The sequence below is a fragment of the Scyliorhinus canicula genome, chromosome 11, assembly GCF_902713615.1.
Source record: "Scyliorhinus canicula chromosome 11, sScyCan1.1, whole genome shotgun sequence".
NCBI lineage: Eukaryota > Metazoa > Chordata > Chondrichthyes > Carcharhiniformes > Scyliorhinidae > Scyliorhinus > Scyliorhinus canicula.
In genome coordinates this window covers 142,301,047-142,315,723 of record NC_052156.1, presented here as the reverse complement: position 1 = coordinate 142,315,723, position 14,677 = coordinate 142,301,047, and the positions used below count along the sequence as shown (strand labels likewise).

General features: G+C 44.5%; 1 protein-coding gene across 1 annotated transcript in view; it reads left to right on the top strand.

Moving 5' to 3' along the window:
* LOC119973445 (reelin-like) overlaps positions 1-14,677 on the top strand; it is a 415,628-nt gene that overhangs the window by 375,241 nt on the left and 25,710 nt on the right. The window contains 6 exon segments of the mRNA XM_038811578.1: positions 915-1,108; positions 2,219-2,472; positions 7,492-7,655; positions 11,137-11,351; positions 13,051-13,228; positions 14,360-14,535. Coding sequence (XP_038667506.1) covers positions 915-1,108; positions 2,219-2,472; positions 7,492-7,655; positions 11,137-11,351; positions 13,051-13,228; positions 14,360-14,535 — 1,181 coding nt within the window.

The window sequence follows — 14,677 nt, the reverse complement described above, 5'->3', positions numbered from 1 at the left end:
GCTTGGGTGCTCTTTCCAAGAGCTGGGGCAGACTCCTTCTGCTCTGTAAATTCTATGATCTATAAAATGAATCAAAATGTTGTGGATTATTGGGAAAATTGTATCTCGCAGCAGATATGATTCTGACCCAAGACTGCATGCAGTTTGGAATTCAGCTCACATAAATGAGTAATTTGCCCCATTCTAATTCCCACTGATTTACACAGTGCAAGATACTGTTAGTGCCGTGTAATATGCACACGTACTTTACACACCTTCCAGTGCACCAGTTAAAGAATGATCTCTCCCTGACAATAAAACACAGATGGTCGGCTTGTAATTTAGTTTTTGTTGTCTTTGTATTGTACCTATTGGAATTGAACCAACACCATTTTGACAGCCCTTCGGCAATGGCCGTTACACAGCTCATTCATGTCATTGACAAAGATGAGAATGATCAGTTTGTCTGCTTCCTGAGGTGACCTTCGGCTTTTCTAGAGGATTGAAACTTTTTCTTAGAAAGAAAAGCAAAAGTTGAAATAAAGTTCAGCACTTTGATCAGAGCCCAGTTCTAATATCAAATGCTTCGTACAAACTCCATCAAAGGGCCTGGTTTCCCCAATGCGGTAGCGTTACACGACAAAAGTCTTGAAAGACTGACATTTCAAACAGAAACCCAATCCAGTTCGACACTATGAGCCACTGCCTAATATATATTCCAGAACAGAGAACCTAAAGACTAAAAATGATCGTACGTTCTCAAAGGATGAGAGTGCTGGAAAGTGAATCCTTGTTTCCAGGCTGTCCTACCAAATAACACAGTCATTTGCTTTCCATTAGGTTTTGAACGTTCATGATGCCGAGACAAATCAGCATCCAACAATCCTGAAAGATCAGCAAAATCTGCTTCTGACTCAATCATTCCTTTGTCTTAGGGTTGCAGTCGGCAATTGGTGACAGTGGATTTGGACCTTGTGGATGCTGAGTTTATCCAATTCTACTTCATGTACGGCTGCCTTGTTCCTCCTAACAACCGTAATCAGGGAGTCTTCCTGGACTATTCTGTCAATGGAGGCATCACATGGAACATCTTGATGGAGATCTTCTTTGATCAGTACAATAAACCTTCGTAAGTGACTCAATAACTTCCTTCATGGCTAATCATTTGCTGGGTGTTTGTAAAGTAACGGCTAGGGCAGAGACGGCATGTACACTTTTAAATGCTGGGTTACACAAGCAGTGTAAATGCAGCCAGAATTTAGAAACGGGGCCTCGTCTGACACCAAAGGCACTTTATTGAGACTCCCTGGAGGAAGTGTTGGTTTGGGCCTATATCACTGATTTATTCTCCAAGTTTAGTGTTGCAGAGAGAGTAATGAAGATTAAATTAACCTTTGTTCATGTTTAAAGGTTTTTTTCTTGTTGTTACTCTTTTCACAATGCCTGCAATAGAAATATCCAATTAATATTAAGACTTTTTAACTATTCTTTGTAAATATTTGAGACTCTACCCTTCACCTACCTCTCCCCTCAATACTACCCTTTCCTGCCTCCCCTTTGGCGGGAGGCGTATTAAGAACGGCACCAGTCTGCGCACAAAATCCCACACCTGTAAGTATCTAAAGTCATTCTCTCCCGCCAGCCCAAACTTCTCCTCCAATGCCCTCATGCTCAGGAAGCTCCCTTCCAAGAACAGATCCTCGCAATCCCTGCCCTCCGCCACAGTCATTACCCACTGTCCATGTTCCCCGGGGCAAATCGGTGATTGCCGCAGATTGGGATCCACACCAATGCTCTCACTTCCCTTATATGCCTCCTCCACTGGCCCCAGATCCCAAGAACCGCCACCACTATAGGGCTGGTGGAGTACGGCGTCGGCGGGAGCGGCAGAGGCGCCATAACCAGGGCTGCCAAACTGGTGCCCCTGCACGAAGTAGCCTCCATCCGCTTTCAAACCCACCCCGTACCCACCATCTATTTCCTTATCATTGTTATGTTGGCCGCCCAGTAGTAGTTGCTGAAGTTCGGCAACGCCAGCCCCCCCTTTCCCTCTGTTCCTTTCGAGCATCACCTTCCTCACCCGCGGGGACTTGCCCGCCCAGACAAATCCCAGGATAATTATATTCAGCCTCTTAAAGAAGGACCTCGGGATAAAAATGGGGAGACACTGAAATATGAAGAAGAAACTCAGGAGAATCGTGAACTGCTTATTTTTAACCTACTTGTGGTTTGTTTGTAGCTTCGTGAGCATTCTTCTACCACCCGATGCCAAAGTAGTTGGCACTCGTTTCCGTTGGTGGCAGCCTACCCATGATGGACATGAGCAGAGTGACTGGGCTATTGACAATGTATTGATATCTGGGACAGCCGGTGAGAGAACCTTCATGCTGGATACATTCAGCAGTTCTCCTGTTCCACAACATGACCGGAGTCCTGCTGACAGTGGACCTGTTGGCAGGATCATCTTTGACCTATTTGAAGAAAGACCCACAGGTAAGTGACATTCCAGTCATCAGTCGTCATAAAGATGCTCTTAGAGACCAGTGTTTAATTGGAAAGCTTCACATATGACTTCCTGAAGGTTTGGGACGACAGGCCAGTTTGTGGTCCTAAATCAATGTGATCATATTCTACTAGAACCAAAAATGCTGACTTTAGGTTGCCTGTCCTCAGTGACCTATAATATCAATCATGGTTTTATATGTTAAAACTACAATGAGACTACAACATGACAACTACCATTATTACCCATTACACTCTCCCTCTAACTCCATAACACAAACTTAGTCAAGCCGTGATTCCTATCGAGAAAAACGAGAAAACAGCCTTTTTTTTCCAAAGCTCAGAACCAATTGTACATGTTTCCTGTTATAGTCTCAAAGGTTCAAGCTAATTATAGTGCTGTGAACCAGACACAATCTCCTAATTACAATCCTGGGACCCAGATATAAGCTTCTAATTACAGTCCTGTGATCCAGATGTGGTTTGGTGTTGCAGTTCACTCAGGAAGTCCGGGTTGCCATGGCAACATGCCTGTCGTCGGATACTGATGGTAGAGGCTCTGACTTTCATTCCATCACATGGCTGGCCCAAAGTCTCCCCCACTCTTGCTACCAGCCATTGGTGTGTGGTGGAAGGATTTGCAGGTCGTCACTCAACCAATTTGGCTGCACTATCAACACACCTTCTTTGGCCATCAAGCTCAGCATTGGGACTCAAGCCTGGAGCTTCTGGCTCAGAGACAGGGACACTATACATTGCACAAGACCGCCAATGTATCCCAAATACAGTCCTGTGACCCCGACACATAAGGACATATAAATTAGGAGCAGGAATAGGCCACCTGGCTCTTCGAGCCTGCTCCACCATTTAGTAAGATCAAGGCTGATCCGATTTAAACCTCAACTCCACATTCCCACCTACTCCCAATAATGTTTCACTCCCTTGCTTATCAATAATCCGTCTACCTCTGCCTTAAAAATATTCATAAACTTTGCTTCTACCACCTTTTGAGGAAGATGATTCCAAAGAATCACAACCCTCTGAGAAAAATAAATTCTCCTCACCTCTGTCCTATATGTGCAACTGCTTATTTTTAAACAGTGACTCCTAGTACTAGATTCTTCCACAAGAGGAAACACCCTCTCCACATTGACCATGTCAAGAACCCTCTTATCATATATGTTTCAATCAAGTTGCACCTTCACTCTTCTCAACTCCAGCAGATACAAGCTGAGTCTGTCCAGCCTTTCCTCATAAGTCAACCCATTCTTCCCTGGTATTAGTTTCGTAAACCTTCTCTGAATTGCCCTCAATAAATTTACATCTTTCCTTAAATACTGTACACAGTAGTCCAGATGCGGTTCCACCAATGCACCTGTATAACTGAACCATAATTTCCCTGTTTTTGTATTCGATTTCCCTCATAATAAACAATAACTTTCTATTAGCTTTCCTAACTACTTGCTGTATCTACACACTAGGGGCTGGATTCTCCAATTTGAAGACTAAGTGCCGACGCCGGCGTGGGAACACGGGCGTTTCACACCAGACAAAACAGCGCAAAAACTGCACCGATCCTCCAACTGTGGGGGGGGGGGGGCTACCGGGCACACAGCGTAAAGCCCCCAGCTTTACCCGCGGATAAGGCCAAAGAATTGCCAGGTCTGTGGTCGCGCATGTACATGGTGGCGGCCTGCAGCAGCCACGCTGTGCAACATGGCGCCGGCCACACGCAGACCTGGCCTTCCACATACTGTCTCCCAGTAACCCCCATTGCAACCCCCGGACTACCACCCCACCAGTGTTCCCAGCCCCCACCAAAAACCCCCCTGCTTGCGGAGCAGCTCCCCCCCCCTCCCCCCGACTGTGGAGACGCAGGACTCAGTCCGCAGCCGTCAGGCTGGGTTTACAGAATAAAAAGGGAGAAGTGTTCCACGCCGTCGGGAACTCGACCCATCGGGGGCGGAGCAATGGGGGAGGGCCTCAGGTGACGTCCTGAGGCCATCCCGACGGCATGAAGCGTACTCTTTGAGTATGCCGTTTGTGAGGGGGCGCCGCATCACAAAAGCGGCGACTGCCCCAATTACAGTGCAAACGGGGATTCTCCGGCCGATCGCTGAACGTGATTTAGGCGTCGGTGACCGGAGAATCCCGCCCTAGATCTTTGGAATTCATGCTTGCGTGGGTTTTGCCCCCACAACCTAAAAGATGTGCAGGATAGGTGGATTGGCCATGCTAAATTGCCCCTTAATTGGAAAAAAATGAATTGGTACTCTAAATCTTTTTTTTTAAATTAAGGGGCAATTTAGCATGGCCAATCCACCTACCCTGCACATTTTTGGGTTGTGGGGGTGAGACCCATGCAGACAGGGGGAAAATGTGCAAACTCCACACGGACAGTGACCCGGAGCCGGGATCGAACCTGGGACCTTGGCGCCGTGAGACAGCAGTGCTAACCACTGCGCCACCTTGCCTCCCTATTGCCCCTTAACATTAACCCCTGGAAATAGTTCCCACTTTAAGAGTGGGCAATGTAAAAAGTACTGAATGGATCAGAAGCTCTGCAGCATCTTTCAAATTTGCTCTCCCTGGGAGGCATCTGCAGACTCCCTGGGTTCCGTGGACACCAGTTTGGGGAACGCTGCCCTACACCATAAGCTTTTTTTCCCCGCAAAAGCCTTTGATGTGGCGCCTTATCAAATGCCTTCTGCAAATCTAAATACAGTACATCCACCAGCTCCCCTTTATCCACCACATATGTTACTTCTTCGAAGAACTCCAATAAATTGATTAAATATGTCCCGCCGGCAGCGGGATTCTATGTCCCACCAGCCAGCCAATTGGGTTTCCCATTGTGGGCAGCCCATACCTTCAGGAAATCCCGGTGCATGGATATACTACCGGTGCAATGGAGAATACCACCAGCAAAGAATCCAGCCCCTTAAGTTTGATACTACCTTTAATTCTTTTTTAGTTAACCACAGATGTTGGGTCCCCTCCTTGGACATTTTCTTTCTCGTTGAAAAGTATTCTGAAATATCCCCTTAAATGTCTGCCACTGCATCTCCATTGACCTGTCCCTTAAACTAAATTGCCAGTTCACTTTAGCTCATTCTGCTTTAATACCCCCTTAATTGCTCTTGTTCAAGTTTAAAATACTAGTCTTGGAACCACTCTTCTCTCTCTCGAACTGAACGTAAAATTCAGTCATGTTATGATTCTTACTACCGAGGGATGCCTTCACAATAATTACCCCTCTCACATTGCACAATACTCAATAACGCAGCCTGCTCTCTGGTTGGCACCAGAAGATCCACAAGCTTCCAGTTACAGCCCAGTGACGCAGACACAAACTCTTGATTCCACTCCTGTGATCCACACACAAACTTCCATGACCCACTCAAAAGCTCTGAATTACAAGTCCTGGGACCCACACACAAAGTTCTAGTGACAGCTAGCTTGATACCCTGACACAAACCTCCAGTTGCAGGCCTATCCCACTCTTACAAAATGCTTATGACAGACCTATTCCTGACACAAGCTTTAAATTCCAGTCATGAGATTCAATATCAATATTGGCTTACAGTCAAATAATTAGTGATCTCAGCTACGAGGTAATGTTTTATCTTTACTATCACACTGAAAAGGTATTTCGAATCCAACTAAACCAAGATTCTAAATGACATAATTAACATTCTCTCACTGGTGGGTAAGAAGAGATTTAATTGTTAGAATGGGCAAAACCTTGACAAATGAAATATAATGTAGGAAAATGTGAAGTTTTGCACTTTGGAAGGAAGCATTAAGGAGCTGAATATTATTTAATTGAAGAAAGCCTGCAGAAAGTTGCAGTACAGAGGGCTTTGGGGGCCCTTCTGCACTTATCAATAAAAGCTAGCATGCAAGTTCAGCAGTTAATAGGAAAGGAACGTGGAATGATGGCCTTCATTTCAAAGGGGTTGGAGTATAAAAATAGGGAAGTCTTGCTAAAACTGTGCAAAACACTAGTTAGACCACACCTGGAATACTGTGAACAGCTTTCGTCCCCTTCTCTAAGGAAAAATATATTAGCATTGGAGTCAGTTCAGAGAAGTTTCTCGGTTATGGAAGATTTTCTTAAGAGGAGAGATTGAATAAGTTGGACCTGTACTCATTGGAATTTTGAAGAATGAGAGGCAACCTTATTGAAACATATAGGATTTTCAGGGGGGGGGGGGGGGGGGTTGATGGGGTAGATGCTGAGAGGTTGTTTCCCCTTGCTGGAGAGTCTAGGACCAGAGGGCATAATCTCAGAGTAAGGGGTCACCCTTTTGAGGCAAAGGTGAGGAGGAATTTCTTCCATCAGAGGGTAGTGAATCTGTGGAATTCTTTACTGCAGGGAGCTGTAGAAGTTGGATCGTTAAGTATGTTCAAGATTGAGATAGATAGATTGTTAATCAGTCAGGGAATCAAGGGTTATGGGGATGAGACGGGAAAGTGCAGTTGAGGACTATCATATCAGATTAGCCATGATCTGGGCAGCACGGTGGCCTAGTGGTTAGCACAACCGCCTCATGGCGCTGAGGTCCCAGGTTCGATCCCGGCTCTGGGTCACTGTCCGTGTGGAGTTTGCACATTCTCCCCGTGTCTGCGTGGGTTTCGCCTCCACAACCCAAAAATGTGCAGAGTAGGTGGATTGGCCATGCTAAATTGCCCCTTAATTGGAAAAAATTATTGGGTAATCTAAATATTAAAAAAAAGATTAGCCATGATCTCATTGAATGGCAGAGCAGATTCGATGGGTTGAATGGCCTACTTCTGTCCTTGCACCTTTATAGTCTTATTGTAAGAATCTAGAGATGCACAGGTATAGAAAAACTATCCCATTGTTATTTGAGATGTATAGATGTATTAATTCATTCATTTATTTACTGGGAGATTATCAGGGTGGATTGCTGTGTAACATGTTTGGTGTGCGCAGCTCGTGATGTTTCGCTAAAATGTGCTTTTGTTTTGGAAACTGTGGTGCAGCTTATAAACTGAACAAGTACTGGATGTTTCATGATGAGTGCTCTGTGGAAAGATTCTGTGACTCGCCTGATGGAGTGATGCTCTGTGGCAGCCATGATGGTCGAGAGGTTGATGCAACAACACATGATCTTACACCCAGCGAGGCCTGGATTGTGCAGTTCAAAGTAAAGCCTTTCATTCCATCTTATTAAATAAATAAAAAAGTGTAATATTTCAGTGTGGTGTATTTAATGCATAGGAAGAAATGCATGTGTGTTAAATGCCAAAACTTTAAAAGGAGTAGAAGAACAAAGACTTATGAAGGTGTTCAGATGTCCAACTAAATTTGAAGGACTGGCTGATTTGTAAAGCTGTGTTCGTCAACTGATCCAATTTGAGCTAGTCTGATACTTCAGCATGATGCTAAGGGACAGTTGAATTGTTAGCACATAGGGATGTTTGCAATCCTCCTTCAGACTAATTAGCCAGTGTCTGACAGGAAACAGGTTAAGATTTTAGGTGAACCCTTCACCAAGTGACGGTCTCCTACTGTTAACCTAACTCCTACTGACTACTGTTAACTTGCATTTCTTATTCCGAGGTTGACAAATCTGTATATACTGCTATCAGCTCTTTAATTCAGAAATTCAGATTTAATTCCATGACCCTATTGAAATAGCTGAATTGTTAACAGGCTGGCCATCCTGACACTCACACAAATTAATCTTGCTATTTCGGTTCATCCCGGGGAACACGGATGGGGGATTCAGGGGGTGGCAAAGGGCGGGCATCAGCAAATTGAGGGACCTGTTTATTGGCGGGAGGTTTGCGGGCCTGGGGGAACTGGAAGATAAATTTGGCCTTCCCCAGGGGAACATGTTCAGATACCTGCAGGTAAAGGCGTTTGCTAGGCGACAGGTAGAGGGATTCCCTTTGCTGCCCTCGCAGGGGGCGATGGACAGAGTGCTTTCGGGGGTGTGGGTAGGAGAGGGGAAGGTGTCTGACATCTATAAGGTAATGCAGGAGGTGGAGGAGTCGTCAGTGGAGGAGCTGAAGGCTAAATGGGAGGAGGAACTCGGGGAGCAGATAGAGGACGGGACTTGGGCGGATGCCTTGGAGAGAGTCAACTCTTCCTCCTCATGTGCGAGGCTTAGTCTCATCCAATTTAAGGTGCTGCACCGGGCCCACATGTCCGGGACTAGGATGAGTAGGTTCTTCGGGGGTGAGGACAGGTGCACCAGATGTTCGGGGAGTCCAGCGAACCACGCCCATATGTTCTGGGCATGCCCAGCACTGGAAGAATTCTGGAAGGGGGTGGCGGGGACGGTGTCGAGGGTGGTTGGATCCAGGGTCAAACCAGGGTGGGGACTCGCGATTTTTGGAGTTGCGGTAGAGCCGGGAGTGCAGGAGGCGAAAGAGGCCGGTGTCCTGGCCTTTGCGTCCCTAGTAGCCCATCGAAGGATTCTGTTACAATGGAAGGATGCAAGGCCCCCAAGTGTGGAGACCTGGATCAGTGACATGGCGGGATTTATAAAATTGGAAATGGTCAAATTTGCCCTGAGAGGATCAATACAAGGGTTCTATAAACGATGGCAGCCTTTTTTGGACTTCCTGGCTCAGAGATAGGTAACTGGGTCAATAGCAGCAGCAACCCGGGTGGGGGGGGGTGCATTATTGTAGTGTTTATTCTGTAACTTTATAGTGTGTTAATATGCGTTGTTGTTAAAATGCTGGGTTGTTCATGGGGATGGGGCGAATGTATATGATTGTTAATATTATTGTTATTTTCGGTATTTTACTAAGGTGCGTCAATGTTGTATAAAATCAAAATTTCTCAATAAAAATTATTTTTAAAAAAAAATTAATCTTGATATTTAGTTATAACATCATGTGCGACAATTTTGTGCTTTACAGTTGGAAACAGTGCTGACGGCACTAGGTTTAAAAGGGACAAGCGCTTTGTTGTTTTGTTTTTCAACTTGATTTTCAAAAGATTAATGCTCCCTTTGCTGAAATAGTGGTCTTTGTAGTTTTATAGCTAAATTTCTCCTTCAGAAAAGGCTACAGTTCATATAAACTAAAAGGCTGATGTAATCACAAAGAACCAACCTCGTTTGTTGAAAAATAGCAATAGTTCTGGGGTTTAGAGAAATGTAGCTACAAGATCAAAAAAAAATATTAAATGGTTTCTTTTCCTTTGTGTTAAAGTGTTCTGTAAAAGCTGAAGTATACATTGGAGCAGACGGCAGGTCAGAAACAGTCTCACGATAGAAACAGCTTAGAGCAACCTTCGGAACAACCAGGAATTTGATCCTAAAACAATCTTCTCAGTAACAGTAACTTTAGAGTATTTCAAAGTGCAAACTCCATGCAAAACGTTCCCAGCTGAAAATCATTTATACATTTTTTAAAAAATTATCTGACATCTGTTTCCTTAGGTTATAGAACGAAGGAAAGCTTGCCCTTAAGTAGAACCTAATCACGTCCTCAGGACATCCCAAACTGTTTCAATCAACTTTTGAAATTAAGTCACTGTTGTCTAGATAACAAAGCAGTAATCGCTTGCCGCATACTGAATAAGGTGCATGTTTGTAATGGCCCTTGTTGAAGGAGAAATATTGGGCAACACACTAGGGAAACACCCAAGTCTACTTTGAAGAATGGCATGGCATCTTTTACAAGGGATGAATTGCTGGAGCTGGGCACTCAGTTTAACATCTCCGCTGAAAAATGATCCCATTGACACTGCTGCACTCCACTAGTACTGCACTGAAATGTCCCTTATTTACAGCTTGAACACAATCTTCTGACTCCAATGCAACCAACTTAATGAAGTTTCTCATCGCTGAGGAATTGCTGACAGCAATAAGGCTTAAAGTGAAAGAAACCAAAATGCTTTTGTTGTTGTTGGCCATACACTTCATCTTAAATACATATATTTCAGAATATTGGGGTAGACATTGCAAGGCGCTAGTTTGGGTAGAGGAAATAAACCCTTCGCTGGAACAGGGGGTCCTGAGACCCCATCAAAATTGGGCCTCCGGCTTCTCTGAAATTAGATGATCAGGCTGCGGCCACCAAGAAGCTCGTCGGTGAAGCAAACATGAATTCTGGACCACTGTGATACTGGCAGCAGCCTTGAGAGAGGTACTGGAGTGGGGTGGGAGGCAATGGCGAAGGAACCAAGCAGGCACTAGGAAAGGTCCCCGGGGCTGCTATAAAGCCAGGAGTAACGCTGCATGTCAACCTACATCATAACATTCAACGGTTCTGAAATTCCTTGGGGCTGGATTTATACTTGAGCAAGTGCGGCCAGAGCAGAACTCCTCTCATACGCATGGCTGGTGTGAACGCCTCAGACCTCAAAGGATTCTTCCACAGTTAAATCAGGGCAGATGCAATGGCAGGAGAGTGGCCCACGGCAGGTTTGCCCGAGGAGCCCTGAGGCTCTTTTGGATTCGGGGGGGGGGGGGATGCAATTGTAACTTAAATCATCAACACACGTTGTCGCTGCAGACTCAAGTTAATTAATGTCCAGCAATGGTCTGGCTCTTTTCCAAAATCAGTTCTTCACTTTAAAAACTAATTTAAATGTAATTTTAATTAGAAATAAGTGGGAAAAGTCATGATCCTTGCTAATGGCGTTTATTCCTTTTTTTTTCTCAGATATCGGTGGGCTGCAAAACCACAGAAAAGATCATTCAAAATCAGGTTCATGTTCAGTATTCCACAGACTTTGGGGTTAACTGGCATTACCTGGTGCCACAGTGTCTACCAGCTGATCCACAGTGCTCTGGTGATATCTCACAGCCATCTGTATTCTTCCCTGCCACGGAATGGAAAAGAGTCATTTATCCATTGCCAGTAAATCTACTGGGCAAGTAAGTAAAGAGCTTTCGTAGTAAAGGGATGCTCCTCAGTTACGTCCAAACGTTTTGATCATACAATGAACTTGGTGGAAATCTGGAGTTTTCAAAGATATATTAAATCCTTATTGAGTACCATTAAGTGGAGTTACAGGTCTTCCCAAATGGGTCCTCTTTTATTTATTAAATATTCAAATTCTGACCTGACAGCACAATGCGCCCTGCTCCCTCTCAGTTAAGCTTTGATGGTTGAAAATCCACATTTCCCCAACCCACCTTCTCAGCACACACCCCTAAACACTGCCACCAAATCCGATCTGCGCACCGTAGCCAATCCGCCACCAAATCTGAAATTCCAAGTTCGGCGGAGAGCAGAGAAAATCTCTACCTGGTTCAGATGTCAGTCGGCACCTGGGGATCACCAGAGCCTGTGTCTCCTAACCCACTCCACTAGAAGTTAAAATCCTTGCCTACAGAGTCCTCCTTATGACAAGACAAGCTGATTAAATGAAGGGTAGCACAGCTCCCCAACCCCCAGCCCAGGTAAAATCTGAGTCAAGAGGCAGAATTACAGCTCTCTCCACCCGTTTCTCTTGTCTCTGACCTTTGTCATCTAATTGACCCAATCTTCCTCTTCCTTCTCTAATCCCTACTCCCCATTCCTTCCTCGCAGCTTCCTCCCCCCTCTCTTTCACTCGCTCTTTTTCTCTTCCCCACCCTCCCCCTACCCAATCCGGGTCCTGTAATCTGCCGCTTAAAAAAGTAACCTTTGACCTTGCTCGCCCTAAATGCTGTACATCATTTTGACCCTCCTATGTGTAGCATCAAGGGAGACCAAATTTAAACCCTTCCATCTATCTGCACTTCCTTTGTCAAAATGTTCCCATCATACATTCCGAAGGCCACATTTATAATTAGTAATTACATCCTCCAACACCCCAGCCCACTGGAAGGGTTGTAATGCTACCTTTGGCAAAACGGTGTAACCACAGAATGACAAGTTTGCATAAGCAATTTTTATTATAAATGTGGACCCAGGGCAGCAGGGTGGCGCAGTGGGTTAGCACTGTTCATGGCACCGAGGTCCCAGGTTCGATGCCGGCTCTGGGTCACTGTCTGTGTTGAGTTTGCACATTCTCCCCATGTCTGCGTGGGTTTCACCCCCACAACCCAAAAATGTGCAGGCCAGGTGGATAGGCCATGCTAAATTGCCCCTTAATTGGAAAAAATGAATTGGGCACTCTAAATTTTAAAAAATAAATAAATAAATGTGGACACAGAAATTTGTTATGGAAATACAAGTACAAAGGCTGCATGTATGACTTTAAAATGGGGCAGAATTATGTCTCGTGCCCAGGTCCAAATAACCCTACATACCTGAAGACTACAGTTGGTCTTAAATCCCTTTGTGCGGTACAGTGGCCAATCAGCTTACGTGCATAGTGTACCTTTAACTCTACATTTGATTGAACACCAATATGTACGTTTGAATTTCCCCAACTGCCTCAGCATTTGTGCAGCTGAGAAAGAATGCAGGCAGACAAGCTCAATCAATTTGACTGGAAAAGCAAATTTAAAAAATGCTTTGGTCAATATATTTGTATTCTGCCTTTGTTTGCGTGTGGCATTTTCACAAAATTGTCATTCCGAGAGCGCGGAGACTCTTGTGCATATTCCAAGTGAATTAAAACCGACACGTGCTATTTTATTCCAGTCCTGTGAGATTCCGATTCTATCAGAGGTACTCAGATATCCAATGGGCGATTGATAATTTCTACGTGGGGCCTGCTTGCCCAGACAATTGTGGAGGACATGGAGACTGCCTGAACAAACAGTGTTTCTGTGACCCCGGTTTCACTGGCTTAAACTGTTACTTGAGTCAACCTCTGAAGGTATTGTTGGATTATTTCCTAAAATCTGAAGACCGGCAGAATATTTATTGGAAAATTCACAAATATTGCGTTTTTTAGGGGTCGTGAGTAAAAAATGCAGCTCCTTATGTGTGGTTCTTATTATCCAGAGCCACAATAAATTTAATATACAAAACTCCTCGGCTGTTAGCAAAAGAATGTGTGGGACAATTGCTTTTTTGGTGAACTATGCTCAGTGTTGCCCAAATAATTATGTCTCTTTCTAGATGTTAATCCTTGATCCCAATGAGGTGAAAGATTTAGTAATTATCTGCCAAAAATATTTTGAGATAACTTGATTAATGAATTCATTGATAAAGCCATTGGCTGCTGGTAATATTAAGCTGTACAGACCAGAAGATGACATTTCTTCTCTGCTGCATAGCTGAGCTCAATCACGGCAGCATTTGAAGTGAGCGTCAGTAACCCCTGGGCTAACCTTCCCAATCCTGGTCACTGATCAGTAACCTCTTGTTGAAAGGTGTAGGACATTGGGTGAGAACAGGATAGAGCTTGCAGGCAAGTACTGCCAGGGGCTCACTGTCAAAGCTCATCCAGGAAAAATGGAAAGATATTGGAGTGCTGCCAATCTGCAAGGAACTATATATACCCAGCAAATCACGAGTGGGGCAAGGGGTATAAACCATGATATCTATGATGACAGTATAATGCGCTTGGAGTTTGTGGTCATTATGCATCAATTACTGCTAAACAATCAGTTTGTTACCTGGAATTTGATATTTACTTGTCCCAAAAATACATTTAGTGGGGCTTTTAGAATACCAATAGAATACCAATCTCAACCATATGATTGTGAGGAGATGATAAGCAGAGGCAGGACACTTACAGAGAGGAGGGAAGTTAACACTGAATCCTGTCACATAGTTCCTAGCAGCCAGTCATAGAGTAGCATCGGCTGAGGCCTGAGGGGAATTCACCTCTCTAAGCTCCCAGTGCCTCACGGCCCAAGGAAACTCGAGAAAGGGAAAATGGAAGAGAAGTCAAACTAGTGTAAACTTTTTTTCTACTTAGTTGGATACTTGCCCAGGTCGAAGATGGGAAAAGTGCATTGCCTTTGACCCATTTAATGATTGGTTGTCTAATGCATTACAGACTTCATTGAAGGAGCGTTTTGAGACAGATGCCATGAAATCAGACTTATGGATTGCTCTGGAAGGTGGAAAAGCTTGTACAGATTGTGGTGTCCTGGTGGAAGATTTGCCCCTCTATTTCAGTGGAGCAGGCATGAGACAGGCCATAACAGCAGACCTTGATCTCCGGGGTACAAAGTAAGTTTGACACAGTTAGTTCTAAGTCAAGCTCTCTTTCATATTGGAAAAGTTAAAAAAAGAATTCTTTGGTTCAATCAGTTCGACATTCACTTTCATCTTTTGGCGCACAAAACTGGCTAATCGGATACAAATGGAGGGG